Here is a 13,111-nt window from a genome sequence, read left to right on the forward strand (position 1 = left end):
TCATGACTTTTAGGAACTGAAGAACTCAAGGGACTACAAAAGCAAATCAGGCAACTTGTTCTCACAGTACTGGGGGAAATAGATCTAAAGGTGGATGGCAGGAAATTGAAAGTTTTCCCTAATGCACGCTTTGTGTGTCTCTGAAGTAGGAAGTGAGATCATTTACGACAGTGTAATTAGGGGATAACTTTATTTCCTTCTGCTTGATCTTAAACTAAATCTCAAACTCAAAATTTGGTCTGAATCAGTTACTGTCTGTGTATCATTGCCTTGGTGGTTTTTTTCATACTCCTGTACTTTCCTGGGAACTGTTTCCTATCTCCTGAGAATTGAGCACACCTTAAGGCAACTCTATAAGAGCGTCAGAAATTCCCTTGTAGGGTTGCCCTTGGGCCTGGAAGATCACCACTGCCTCCTCCCACTCTGCAAAGGTTAGCCTATGTAACTCTTTGTGTGTGGAATTGACTGCCATCCCTCTGGCCTCTGTTCTCCGTTGTCACACTCTGAGGTAGGGGGTCTGGGCTGGAATTCTCACTCCTGTTCTCCTTGCAGACATAATGAGAATGGGAGGAATTCAGAGGTGCTGTGGTCTCTTGTCTGAGCCTCCTCAGGGTGCCATTTTCAATGACACAGTACTCTGCGTTGATATGACTGTTGAAATAGACATTGCAAGATGAACTTCAACTTGCTTTGCTAGAGTGAATGGATTTACATTTATAATGAGGTGAAACTGAATATTTAAAGCACTTTTGACAGATTCATCATTCAGAATTTAAACTTATCAGGCTAGGGCTCTGCTGTTCTTGCAAATAACCAAAAGCATACACTGTCACTGATTTGTTTCATATATTTTCTAATCACTTCTGCTTGTCCAATTTTATGCTTAGGCAAACATGCATTCCTGATGGATGGGAAGAATAGGCCTGCTGTCTAGAGACTCAGAGAAGGTTAACTCTCCTATATTGCGCAAGGTGCAGGGGAAGGGAGAGGCCAGAAAAAGGTTTATAAGGAGGTTATTAACACTTGGGCTGAGTATTGAAGAATCCATAGACGCTACCCAGGCTGCAAAGGGGGAAGGGCATTGGGCACAATAACAGGAAGTATAATGGAAATGAGGGCACAAAGACCTGAAAGTACAAAGCACTGGTACATTTAGAGAAAAGCTTCTAGATACACTGTACAGCATAGGGCAGTGTCTTAGTTTGGCTGCTATAACAAGATATCATGGACTGTGTGGCTTAAACAATAGGGATTTATTTTTCACCGTTCTGGTTACTAGAAATCCAAGATCAGGGTGCCACCATGGTTGGGTTCTGGTGAAAGCCCTCTTTGTGATTCACAGGCAGCAGTCTTCTTCCTGTATCCATCCTCACACTGCAGAGAAAGAATGAAAGAGGAATCATCTCTATCATGTCTTTTATAAAGGCACTAATCCCATCATGAGGACTCCTCCCTAAAATCCCACCTCCAAATACCACCATATTGGGGCTTCACCATGTGAATTCTAGGGGGGTCGTGAACATTCAGTCCATAGCAGGCAGGTAGAGGGATTGGCTGGAGATGGGTTTTAAATGATGGACTGACCTTAGCACAATTTTTAAAATGTATTACTAGATAACTTGGTATAATGATAGCTAAATTTTGTATAGCCCTTGCAACTTGACAAAGCACTTTCACACAGTTACCTTATTTAATCCTCTTGACAAGAGTGCAATAAGTAGGGAAGATTTATCCACATTTCAGACCTGAGAAAGAGGTTTAAAAGAGTTAAATGATGTTCCCAAATTCACAAAGCTACTAATTGTTAGCCAGGATTCAAACCCAGATTTTGAGACTAAAATATTTGATCTGCGTATATTCTTCTATATCCATTCATTTATTTATTGAACAAAATTTTGTTTCACTCTGTGTGGCAGGCTCTGAACTAGGTGTTGAATATACAAAAATGAATGACACCTTCCTGCCTTCAAGGAGCTTTATCTAATGGGGGAGCCACACATATACAGAGGGCCTGTGGGAATGTGGAGGGGAAGAGGAGAGGGTCTAGAAGTTAGGGCTGGGGTGATAGTTTCAACCAAGTCTTAAAGGGAGAATAGCAATCCTGCAGGAAGATACAGTGGGAAAGAACACCCTAGGTTTGGAAAAGGACTCTTAACCTTTTTTTGTGCAAGTGACTCCTTTGGCAGTCTAGAGAAGTTTCTGGATCCTTTCTCAAAATAATGTTTTTAAATACATAAATTAAAATACGTAGACTTATAAACAAAACTAATAATATTGAAGTATATATTTTTTAACCTAAAATTACAAAAAGCTAATTTGTGATAGAGTAACATGTGCTTCGTTATTTACACATTAAATAACAAGATTTAGAGTGATCTAGTAACTACCTTAATTTCGGACCATAAATATAAATGATACTTTGAAGTATCTGCAGCAATGCTAATATGATATGAAAAATTTATTGATTTCTTCTGTTGAGAAAGTCACAGGTAGCGCTAATACTATGGTTTGCTGCCTACCATCGTAACTGAAGGAAATGCTAAGTTTCAGGTAGAAGTTAGTGAAAATAAAAATGTAATTTTGTTTCCATCCAGTTCACAGGCTCCCTGAGTTAACCCTGTTCTAGGTGGAGGACAGAGCAGAGACAACAGCGACAAGAAATGAGAGAAGAGCATGGCAAGCTCAGGAGACTGTGTAGTTGAGCTGAAGTAAAGATTTTCTCCTTAGGCACTGGGAGGCCATGGAAAAGACTTTGAATGTGGAAAGATCAGATTTGAGTTTTAGAAAACTAATTGTAGCAGCATTGTGGAGGATGAATTGGGAAGGGCAAGCTGAGATGAGAGCCCTTGGGGGCTGTTGTAGTAAATGCACCTGCAGTGAGTCCAAACTAAAACCTGGACATCTAGGGGATACTCAAGAACTGGAATGGAAGGAATTTGGTGAACATTTGGGCTGAGTGAGACAATTGAGAGAGAGGAAGAAGTTAAAAATGACTCCTAAATTTCTGGATTGGATGACTAAGTGTATAATGAAGCTGTTAGCTATCTTAGGAATATATAGAAAGGAGCAGACTTAGGGAGATGGAGCAGAGGAAGATAATGAATTTAATTTTGGATATTTTGTTTCCTTGTGTAAAATAATAAGAAATAGATACATTGGTTTCTGTCCCCAGTTCCTGACACACAGCTCCTAAAACCCTTGTAAATTCCTAAGTGGTAGGAACACTAGGAGCATATCTTATTCTACTGAGGTGATTCTGAGTTGGTTCCTGGATGCCTCCTGGATGGAGGCTCTTCACCAGAAAGACCAAGCCATAATTAGAAGCTTGGAATTTTCAGCCCCGCACCCTTGCCCTTTCTCCAGAGAGTGGAGAGGAGCTGGAAATAACTGATCATGGCTGGAGTTACTAATTGATCTTGCCTACGTAAGGAAGCCTCTATAAAAATTCCAACAGTACGGGGTTCGGGGAACTCTACAGGTTGGTGAACCAAAAGTTTCCATGTGCCACCATGCCAGGCCCCAAACTCCACAAAGACAGAAGCGTCTTTGTTCAGGACCTCGACCTATGTATCTCTTCATTGGCTCTTGATTGATATCCTTTGTAATAAACCAGTAATCTAGGGAGTAAACTGGTTTCCTAAGACCTGTGAGCCGCCCTAGCAAATTTTTTTTTTTGAGGTATAATTGTACAACATTATGTTAGTTTCAGATGTACAGCATAATGATTCAGTATTTGTACATATTGTGAAATGATCACCACAATAAGTCTAGTTAACAAACATCACCATATACAGGTACAGAATTTTTTTTTTCTTGTGAAGAGAACTTTTGAGATCTGTTCACTTAGCAGCTTTCAAATATGCAGTACAGTATTATTTACCATAGTCACCATCCTGATGACTTATTTTATAACTGGATGTCTGTACCTTTTGATTCCCTTCACCCATGTCTCCCACCCCCCGACCCCCCAGCCTCTGGCAACCACCCATCTGTTCTCAGTATCTGTGAGCTTGGGTTTGTTTTGTTTCATTTTGTTTTAGATTCTGTAAGTGAGATCATACAGTATTTATCTTTCTCTGACTTATTTCACTTAGTGTAATGCCCTCAAGGGCCATCAGTGTTATTGCAAATGACAAGGTTTTATTCTTTTTTATGGCTGAGTAATATTCCATTGTATCTATACCACATTTTTTTTCTTTATTCATTCATACATTGATGAGTACTTAGGTTGTTTCCATACCTTGGATATTGTAAATAGTACTGCAGTGAATATGGGGGTGCAGATATCTTTTTGAATTAGTGTTTTTGTTCTCTCTTCAGTTAGATACCTAGAAGTAAAATTGCTGGATCATATGGCAGTTCTATTTTTAATTTTTTGAGGAACCTCCATACTGTTTTCCACAGTGCCTGCACCAATTTACGTTCCCACCAGTGATGCACAAGGGTTCCCTTTTCTCCACAGCCGTACCAACACTGGTTATTTCTTGTCTCTTTGATGATAGCCATTCTAACAGGTATGAGGTGATGTCTCATTGTGGTTTGATTTGCATTTCCCTTGTGATTAGTGATGTTGAGCACCTTTTCATGTATCTGTTGGCCACTTGTATGTCTTCTTTGGAAAAATGTCTATTCAGATCTTCTGCTTATTTTTTAATTGGATTTTTTTTTTTGCTATTGAGTTGTATGAGTTCTTTATGTATTTTGGATATGAACCACTTATCAGATATATGATTTGCAAATATTTTCTCCCATTCAGTAGGTTGTCTTCTTGTTTTGTTGATGGTTTCCTTTGCTTTGCAGAAGCTTTTTGGTTTGATATAGTCCCACTTGTTTATTTTTGCTTTTGTTGCCTTTGCTTTTGGTGTCAAATCCAAAATATAATTGCCAAGACCAATGTCGAGGAACTCACCGCATATGTTTTTTTCTAGGAGTTTTATGGTGTCAGGTCTTAAGTTCAAGTCTTTAATCCATTTTGAGTTAATTTTTGCATATGTTATAAAATAGTTGTCCAGTTTCGTTCCTTTGCATGTGACTGCCCAGTTTTCCCAACACCATTTATTGAAGAGACTGTCCTCTCCCTGTTGTATATTCTTTACCCTAGCAAATTAATCGAACCCAAACAGGGGCTCATAGGGACCTCTAATTTATAGCCAGCTGGTCAGAAGCACAGGTGACAACCTGGACTTGCAATTGCCATCTGAAGTGGAGGGCAGTCCTATGGGACTGAGCCCTTAACCTGTGGAGTCTGATGCTATCTCCGGGTAGATAGTGTCAGAATTAAGTTAAATTGTAGGACACCCAGCTGGTGTCCAAGAATTGCTTGGTGGTGGGGGAAAACCCACACACAGTGAAATTGGGTGCAGAATCTCACCTTGACAGGAACATCCAGGAGTAAATGTCGACTAGTTATTTAGGAGCTAAAATCTGTAGCTTAGGCAAGAAGTGTGGGCTGGAGCTGTAGATTTTATTATCATGGGTGGTAGTTCATCCAAGGAGAGCATGGAGATCGAGGTCATCAGAAAACCAGTTTTAAAAGTTTGGCGCATTCAGGAAATAGTGAAAGATTCGGAGCCTCAGGTTCATGGCTATAAAACCGGAATATTGAGGTCTGGAAAGGTAGATTGGAACCAGATTATTCATAATAAATAGCTGGCATTGATTGGTCTCTGACAATGGGTCAGGCACTGTGCTGAGCATTACTGGGGATTGTCTCTTTCACTCTTCACAACCCAAGGAGGGAAGAACTGTTACATTATCTCCGTTTTACAGAGGGAGCTTAGATAGGTGAAATTACATGCCCAATGTCTTGCAGTCTAATGACTATTTAGAGTTTATATTTTGATCCCACAAACCTGACCTTAGATTGCACTTTTAGCCAGTACACCTGACTCCATTCGGTTATAAAGAGTCTTATTTACCAAACTCAGAAGTTTGGATTTTGTCACATAGGCAACAGGTTTCCTACACCAAGCAATGTTTTGTTTTGTTTTTCTGTTTTTTGAATCAGTAATACATTCCCACAGCTCACAATTTTTAAAAAATATCGAAAGGACATCATGCTCCATTGTATGGATCTACCATAATTCATTTAACCAGGCCCTTGTTGGACATAAAAGTTCCAGTATTTTGTTTTTACAACCACTGTTGCCCAAAATTACCCTGTACATATTTTATTTCATACATGATCAAATATATCCAGAAGTGCAAGTGCTGGGTCAAAGGGCACATACATTTTTACATAGGTGTTTAATCAGTTTACATTCTCCACAGTGATGTATGAGAATGCCTCTTCCCCGCTAGCCTCAACAACAACGTATTATCAAACTTTGGGTTTTGTTTGTTTCACATGTAGCATCTTTTTATTTGTTTATTTGTTGTATTTTGTCTTTGCATATCCTTTGCTCATTTTTTTAAATACATTTATGTATTTATTTATTTATTTTTGGCTGTGTTGGGTCTTTGTTGCTGCAAGCGGGCTTTCTCTAGCTGCAGCGAGCGGGGACCACTCTTTGTTGCGGTGCGCAGGCTTCTCATTGCGGCGGCTTCTCTTGTTATGGAGCATGGGCTCTAGAGCGCTGGCTCAGTAGTTGTGGCGCATGGGCTTAGTTGCTGCACGGGATGTGGGATCTTCCCGGACCAGGGCTCGAACCTGTGTCCCCTGCATTGGCAGGTGGATTCTTAACCACTGCACCACCCAGGTAGTCCCCTTTGCTCATTTTTAGCTTTGTCATTGGTCCTATCAATTTACAGGAGCTCATACATAAGAAGGATAATAGCCCTTTGTGATATGAGATATAAATATTTTCCCCAATTCTTTAATTTCTTTTGACTTTGCTTATAGTTTTTTGTTTTGTTATTTTTTTGGGGGGGTGTTTGCCTTACAGAAGCTTTTTGTTTTTAATGTAATCAGTCCATCTTTTCTGATAGATTTTCTGATTTTGAATCATAGTTAGCCTTGCTCACTCCAACATTATGGAGGAATTCTGCTTTTTTTTTTTCTTTTAGTACCTTTATAGTTTTATTTTTTGCATTTAAGGTTTTGATATTGTTGGAATTTCTTCTGGTATATGTAATGAAGTATGGCTCCACTGTTGTTGTTTTTTTTTCCCAGATGGCTATCAGTTGTCCCAATAGCATTTGTTAAAGAGTCTCTTGTTTTTCCCTGTAGTAAATTTTCTTTATTTAGTTTCTTTATTTAGCTTTAGTTTCTGGACTTTCTGTTCTGCTCCATTGGACATTAAATCTGTTTATGAGCTGGTCTATAATGTTGTTGTTGTTGTTTAATATTTATTTTATTTATTTATTTTGGCTGCTCTGGGTCTTCATTGCGGCACTCGGGATCTTTCTGGCGGCATGCAGACTCTCAGTTGCGGCATGCGGACTCTTAGCTGCAGTATGCATGTGGGATCTATTTCCCTGACCAGGGATTGAACCCGTGGCCCCTGCATTGGGAGTGTGGAGTCTTACCTACTGGACTACCAGGGAAGTCCCCTATAATGTTTTAATTATTGAGGCATTATACTATGTTTTGATATCTGGTAGGTCTAGTCCCCTCTCTTTGCAGTTATTTTAACAATTTTCTAGCAGTTCCTAGTTATTTTTTCTTATGATCTTTAAAATTGTCATACCTAGTTACCCTCTAAAAGATCCGTTGGTATTTCTGATGGATCAAGTTAAACTTACAAGTTTATATTTTTATAATTAAAAAATAAATGTGGTATATCTTTCAATTAGTGTTCAAATCTTCTTTACCTAGAAAAGTTTGTAAAGTAATGGAGAGTGACAGAATCAGCTTTGTGGGTGGGTATATAGTGGATTAGTTTCTATTTAGTGTGTACTATGCCAGAGGTTGGAAATACTAAAAAGTTTGAGTGCTGTTTGTCTCTTCAAGGACACATATACATGAGAACATAAACAATCATTAAAGGAGCATGTGAGGTTTTCTGGGTGTAGGGAATTAGCTCATTTGATGGCTATTATTTTGTAGAGGTAGAGAGCAAAGAAAGCATTACTTTCCTTAACTTTTTATTTTGAAATAATTTTAGATTTACATAAAAGTTGCAGAAATGATCCAGAATCCCCCAGATTCCTCAATTGTTAATACTTCTGAATCATTTGAGAACAGGTTGCAGACATGAATATCCATTACAGCATTATATGCTCCCTTAAGACTTCAGTGAGTATATCCCAACTACCAGCACACTCTCCTACACAACAACATTCAACCATCAAAATGAAGAGTTGAACATTGATCCAATATTGCTATCTAATTCATAGATCCTATTCAGATTTTGCCACTTGTCCATGTAATGGCCTATGTACATCCAGGATTCAATCTAGGATATTGCATTCAGTTGCATGATTAAGATGGTGAGTGTCTGCAAGGTTTCTCCAGTATTTTATACTTACTAATAAATAATTACTGAGTACTTTGTAGGGAGAAACTCAAAACTATATAAATATTCTATCCTCATGAAACTTTTGCCCACCAGTTTTAGAATTCATTGATAATTCTTACCCGAATCAGTTACTAATGTGATAGTTGCCAAATGGTGATTTGCTAATTCTGTCATTTCTTCTAGACTTACTGGTTGCCATTCTTTTGATGAGTAGAGCTCCCGTCGCCCTGCCCCACTTTTGTTTACTTATTTATATCACTATGAACACGTAGACTCTTAATTTACTCAGTTACAATTTGTTACTATTATTATTTATTTTGATGCTCAAACTATCCCAGATTTGGCCAGTGGGAACCCCTACAAACTGTCTCTTGTGTTATTTGGAATGTCCCCGTCATTCTGAGTGCCTCCTTACAGCTGGCATAGCAGTATGACCCAGGCTCATCTTGTACTTTCCCTGCCCCTGCCCTAGGGGTCATCTGTTTCTCCAGGGAGCCCTGGTTCCTTTTAATATAGTATTAAAATGATATTTAGAAACTGATATGTGAGTGTGTTCATTACTACCTGAGTGTTATTGTTTCCAGGTTTTCTAAAGGGGCAAAATATGTATATATATATACATGCGTATGTATATATATGCATACATATACACACACAAACATTTGTACTTTCTTTTATATCTCTGTGTTTTAAAACCATCAATTCAAATCAATATCTCCAGTTCTAATTCAACACTGCAGGATTTACTCTGGCCTTCTCTCTTTTTATATGTTAAACTCCCTTCTCCATCTGTGAGAAACCTGGTTCCCATTATCCTCATACTGTTTACTCATTTGCTCTAGACCCTACTCCCCACTCCGCATGTAACCAAAGTCCTGGTCCATGGCTTGGCCTCGTACATGCCCTCTCTCCCTCCCCTGGGCATTCTGGCCAAAATGTCAGTCCTGCTGAAGGAGAAGAGGACATTACTTAAAGTGAGTTCAGAAAGATACTTGTGACAGTAGTTGACTTCTGGGAGAGATTGGGTAGAAGGGACAGAGAGGGAAAGGGAGACTTAACTTTTTCGTATATATCCTTTTGTACCTTTTGAATTTTTTTTACACCATGTGCTTTTATTTCCTATACAGAAAATAAATAAAGATTTAAAAATAAGCTCAGGATCTTTGTTTTCACATAGAGCTGCTCTCTTCATTGTTTGGGGAGAATTTGGAGTTATCCTTTTTCTGTAAGTGTATATGGTTCCATTCTCTCCTTTAGGAAATAATACTTGTTTCTATGGGAAGTGTTATTATTGCCGAGAAACAGAGCCAGCCTGTGCTGATGGAGACACGATGGAGGGGTCTGTCACGCTTTGGCTTCCAGATGTGTGGCCTCTACAGAAACACCGACACCCATGGGGCAGGACTTACCGAGAGGGCAAATTAGCCAGGTAAATGCTCCTTTGAGCCACTACTTCATTCTCTCCTGTGCCTGGACAGGTGCCAACCCTGTGTAGGAGCCAGGGTTCTGTCCAAGTCTAAAAAGGACTATGGGGGGTTCAGGGGAAAACCTGCTAGTCAGGGACTCTCTCTTCTCTGTGTTTTAAACAATGTTACGTGTGGTGCTGGCACTCAGTGAACAACCCTGGTGATGCTGCTTCCCTCCAGGTGGGAGTATGATGAGAGCTACTGTGACGCTGTGAAGAAAACGTCCCCTTATGACTCTGGCCCTCGCCTCTTGGACATCATTGATACAGCTGTCTTTGATTACCTGATTGGCAATGCTGACCGCCATCACTACGAGAGTTTTCAAGACGATGAAGGCGCTAGTATGCTCATCCTTCTCGATAATGCCAAAAGGTAGGACCAGCAGGACTCTCCTTGTCAGTTAGGGGTCCTGTGTATACAAGAAGAATGCTTTCTGGGGTATCCTGGAAAACCTCCAGAACAGGCTCAACAGAAGGCATCCTTCTTGTTTCCACTCGGAGTCTTTGCCATTGGCACCCATCCTTCCAGCTTGTTCAGAGTTTGTACTCCTTTCACCTTCGGGGATCTGAGGACTTTAAAAAAGTGGAAAACTCACTTTTTCCAAAGAGTCAAAGAGTATGATTCTCTTCACAGACAACTGGAAACCAAGGTCTTCTATTTATTGCTACTTACATCATTCTTTCTTGACTAGCTTGTTCAGAATCTTGAGAAATACATCGTTAACGGAACATGAAATGTAGCTGTTGTTAAATTATTCTATCCAAAGATTCATACAGTTTAAAAAATTAGTTTATTTGATAGGATGTTTTTGCTATTTTTATGGCAGTCTAGGCCCAGATTTTTTCTATTATGAGTAGGAGAGCAGTTAGTTGCTTAGTATTTGTATATAAAGACAAGTTACTTTTATCTTGAATAAAACAATTTTATTAATTTTGAATAAATGGAATGTCCTTATTTAGGCCTGAGCTATTTGAAGAGCACATTGTATTTTCAGTTTGCACTCTGCATTCTTCATGGTACCCAGTTAAGTGCCACACTTTTAGTTACACATAATAAATGTTTGCTAAATAGAATACTTCCTTGGAGCTGGAATTGTTCAGGCTCTGAGTCACTACTGGGTTTTTTGGGGGGTTTTTTTGGTTGTTTTTTTGTATTTTTGATTTTTATTTTATTTATTTTTTTATACAGCAGGTTCTTACTAATTATCTATTTTATACATATCGGTGTATATATGTCAATCCCAATCTCCCAATTTATCCCACCACCACCGCCCCCCACCGCTTTCCCCACTTGGTGTCCATATGTTTGTTCTCTACATCTGTGTCTCTATTTCTGCCCTGCAAACCTGTTCATCTGTACCGTTATTCTAGGTTCCACACATATGCGTTAATGTACGATATTTGTTTTTTTCTTCCTGATTTACTTCACTCTGTCTGACAGTCTCTAGATCCATCCACATTACTTTTTATGGCTGAGTAATATTCCATTATATATATGTACCACATGTTCTTTCGAATGGATAAAGAATATGAGTCACTATTGTTAACGTTGGTTGCTGAGAATAAGCTGAGACATGGACACTCAGCGAAGAATGCTTAGGCAGCATTTGCTAAGGAGGCCACCACCTCATACTGAGCACCAGGTGCCTCATACTCCATGAAAGGGGGTGACAGCTACAGAGAGTGAGAGGCCAGCAAACATTGCCTCTCCCATTCCCAGCAAAGCAGGTAGTGACCAGTGCTATGTATTTCATTTTCATTTATACTATATTTTCAGTTCCTGAATATCTTTATCCTTACTTGTAAAACTGATCATGTGCTGTGGAAATACACATTGAAATAATTGCCTTTGCCTTTTATTATTTGTGGGCCTGCCCTGTGCTGAGGGCTACCAGACCCTCCAGCTATTAAGGTGAGCTTCCAGGAAAAGAGTGGAAGGTTGACAGTTTTTCCAGAATCAGTTCTCCTTTTCTAACTCGGAATTACTAAGAGCATTTTTACATCTGCTTTGAATCACTGTTTTCCCAGCCTCTGTGAGCAGTTTTTACAGTTTGAATCTGACCATATACTTTCTTGTAGGGAATACAGTAATCTAAGTCTTTTTCTGATTGGTAATATTAAAGTAGAACAAGTATAACTTCTTTTTACAGGTAATGACCTTCTCTGCTTGTTTGCGAGAACCTAATATCAGTAGCCTTTATTGCTCTACATACCCTTAAAACCTTCTCGGGTTTGGGGGTCTTCAGGTTCTCCCTTGGTCTGTGGACTCCATACCGTGTTAGGAGGGTTATGCTTCAACACCTTGAAATATCCTGGCAGGAGAAAGGATCCTTGTAAAGGAGTATATTTGTTGTTTGATGCTGCAGTACAAGCTGTTAGGAATCCTGTGTCTAATTGGTCATGCCCTGTTTATTTTTAATTTAAGTGATTTGAGCTGTGGGAGCATGAAATTATCCAGGATCACATTCACGTTTCATATGGAATTTGTTCTTGCTTTGATGCTAAGAAGGGGACGGGTGCTTCCACCTAATTCACTAACTTTTCATTTAATTTTCAGCTTTGGGAACCCCTCGCTGGATGAGAGAAGCATTCTTGCCCCTCTCTATCAGTGTTGCATGTAAGTTATGCAGTCAAGTACATTTGCCTGCATTGCCTTCCTTTCCAGGCTCAGGTAACAGTACATCAGTTTGCTTGGCTTTAAAACTTCCTAATACCTGAGCAGCACTTTTCATGCTTTTCTAACCCCGAACCTCCTGGAGATCCTGAGCTGTAGGGGATCAGGGAAAGGTTTCCACAGCAGTGTAGCCCAAAGCTCAGAATGCATTTTGAGTTTTGTATGAGTAGAAATTTTCAGTTTATCCAATAATGTATATCCATGTTTGTTTTAATATCAGAATATAGTCCTCACTCCCCCCCACCCAAAACCTAGTGCAACCCATGCCCCTAGTTGCTGTACTATGTTTACCTTGTGGTTTCAAGTCCTCTCACTCAACACCACAACCCACCTGTGGTTTGCTTATCTCAGTTTGAAATTGTGTAAACCAAAAGTAGCTTTCTCCGTAGGTATTTAGTAATTGATTTTTTAAAAGTCTGTATTAGATAACAAGAAATTAAAAAGTAAATCAAGAAAATGAGATAAAGACTGGGCTCTCGGGAGCTCCTTTTCAGATCTTCGTTGCCAGTATGATTTAAAAGCATGAACACTAAGAATCAGCTGGGACCCACCTTGCTTGGCTACACAAAAGTG

General features: G+C 39.3%; 1 protein-coding gene across 7 annotated transcripts in view; it reads left to right on the forward strand.

Moving 5' to 3' along the window:
• The window catches only part of FAM20B (FAM20B glycosaminoglycan xylosylkinase), a 41,954-nt gene that overhangs the window by 22,720 nt on the left and 6,123 nt on the right, over positions 1 to 13,111 (forward strand). For 6 of the 7 annotated variants that reach the window (XR_010941229.1, XM_067728769.1, XM_067728768.1 and 3 more), the window contains 3 exons: positions 9,657 to 9,828; positions 10,046 to 10,237; positions 12,422 to 12,481. Coding sequence is in view for 6 of the 7 variants with exons in the window: in XM_067728769.1 (XP_067584870.1) it covers positions 9,657 to 9,828; positions 10,046 to 10,237; positions 12,422 to 12,481 (424 nt within the window). In the remaining variant the exon portion in view is untranslated. The remainder of the gene's footprint in view (positions 1 to 9,656; positions 9,829 to 10,045; positions 10,238 to 12,421; positions 12,482 to 13,111) is intronic. The other variant, XM_067728772.1, reaches the window with a different exon arrangement.

Source organism: Pseudorca crassidens, chromosome 2, assembly GCF_039906515.1.
Source record: "Pseudorca crassidens isolate mPseCra1 chromosome 2, mPseCra1.hap1, whole genome shotgun sequence".
Taxonomy (NCBI): Eukaryota; Metazoa; Chordata; class Mammalia; order Artiodactyla; family Delphinidae; genus Pseudorca; species Pseudorca crassidens.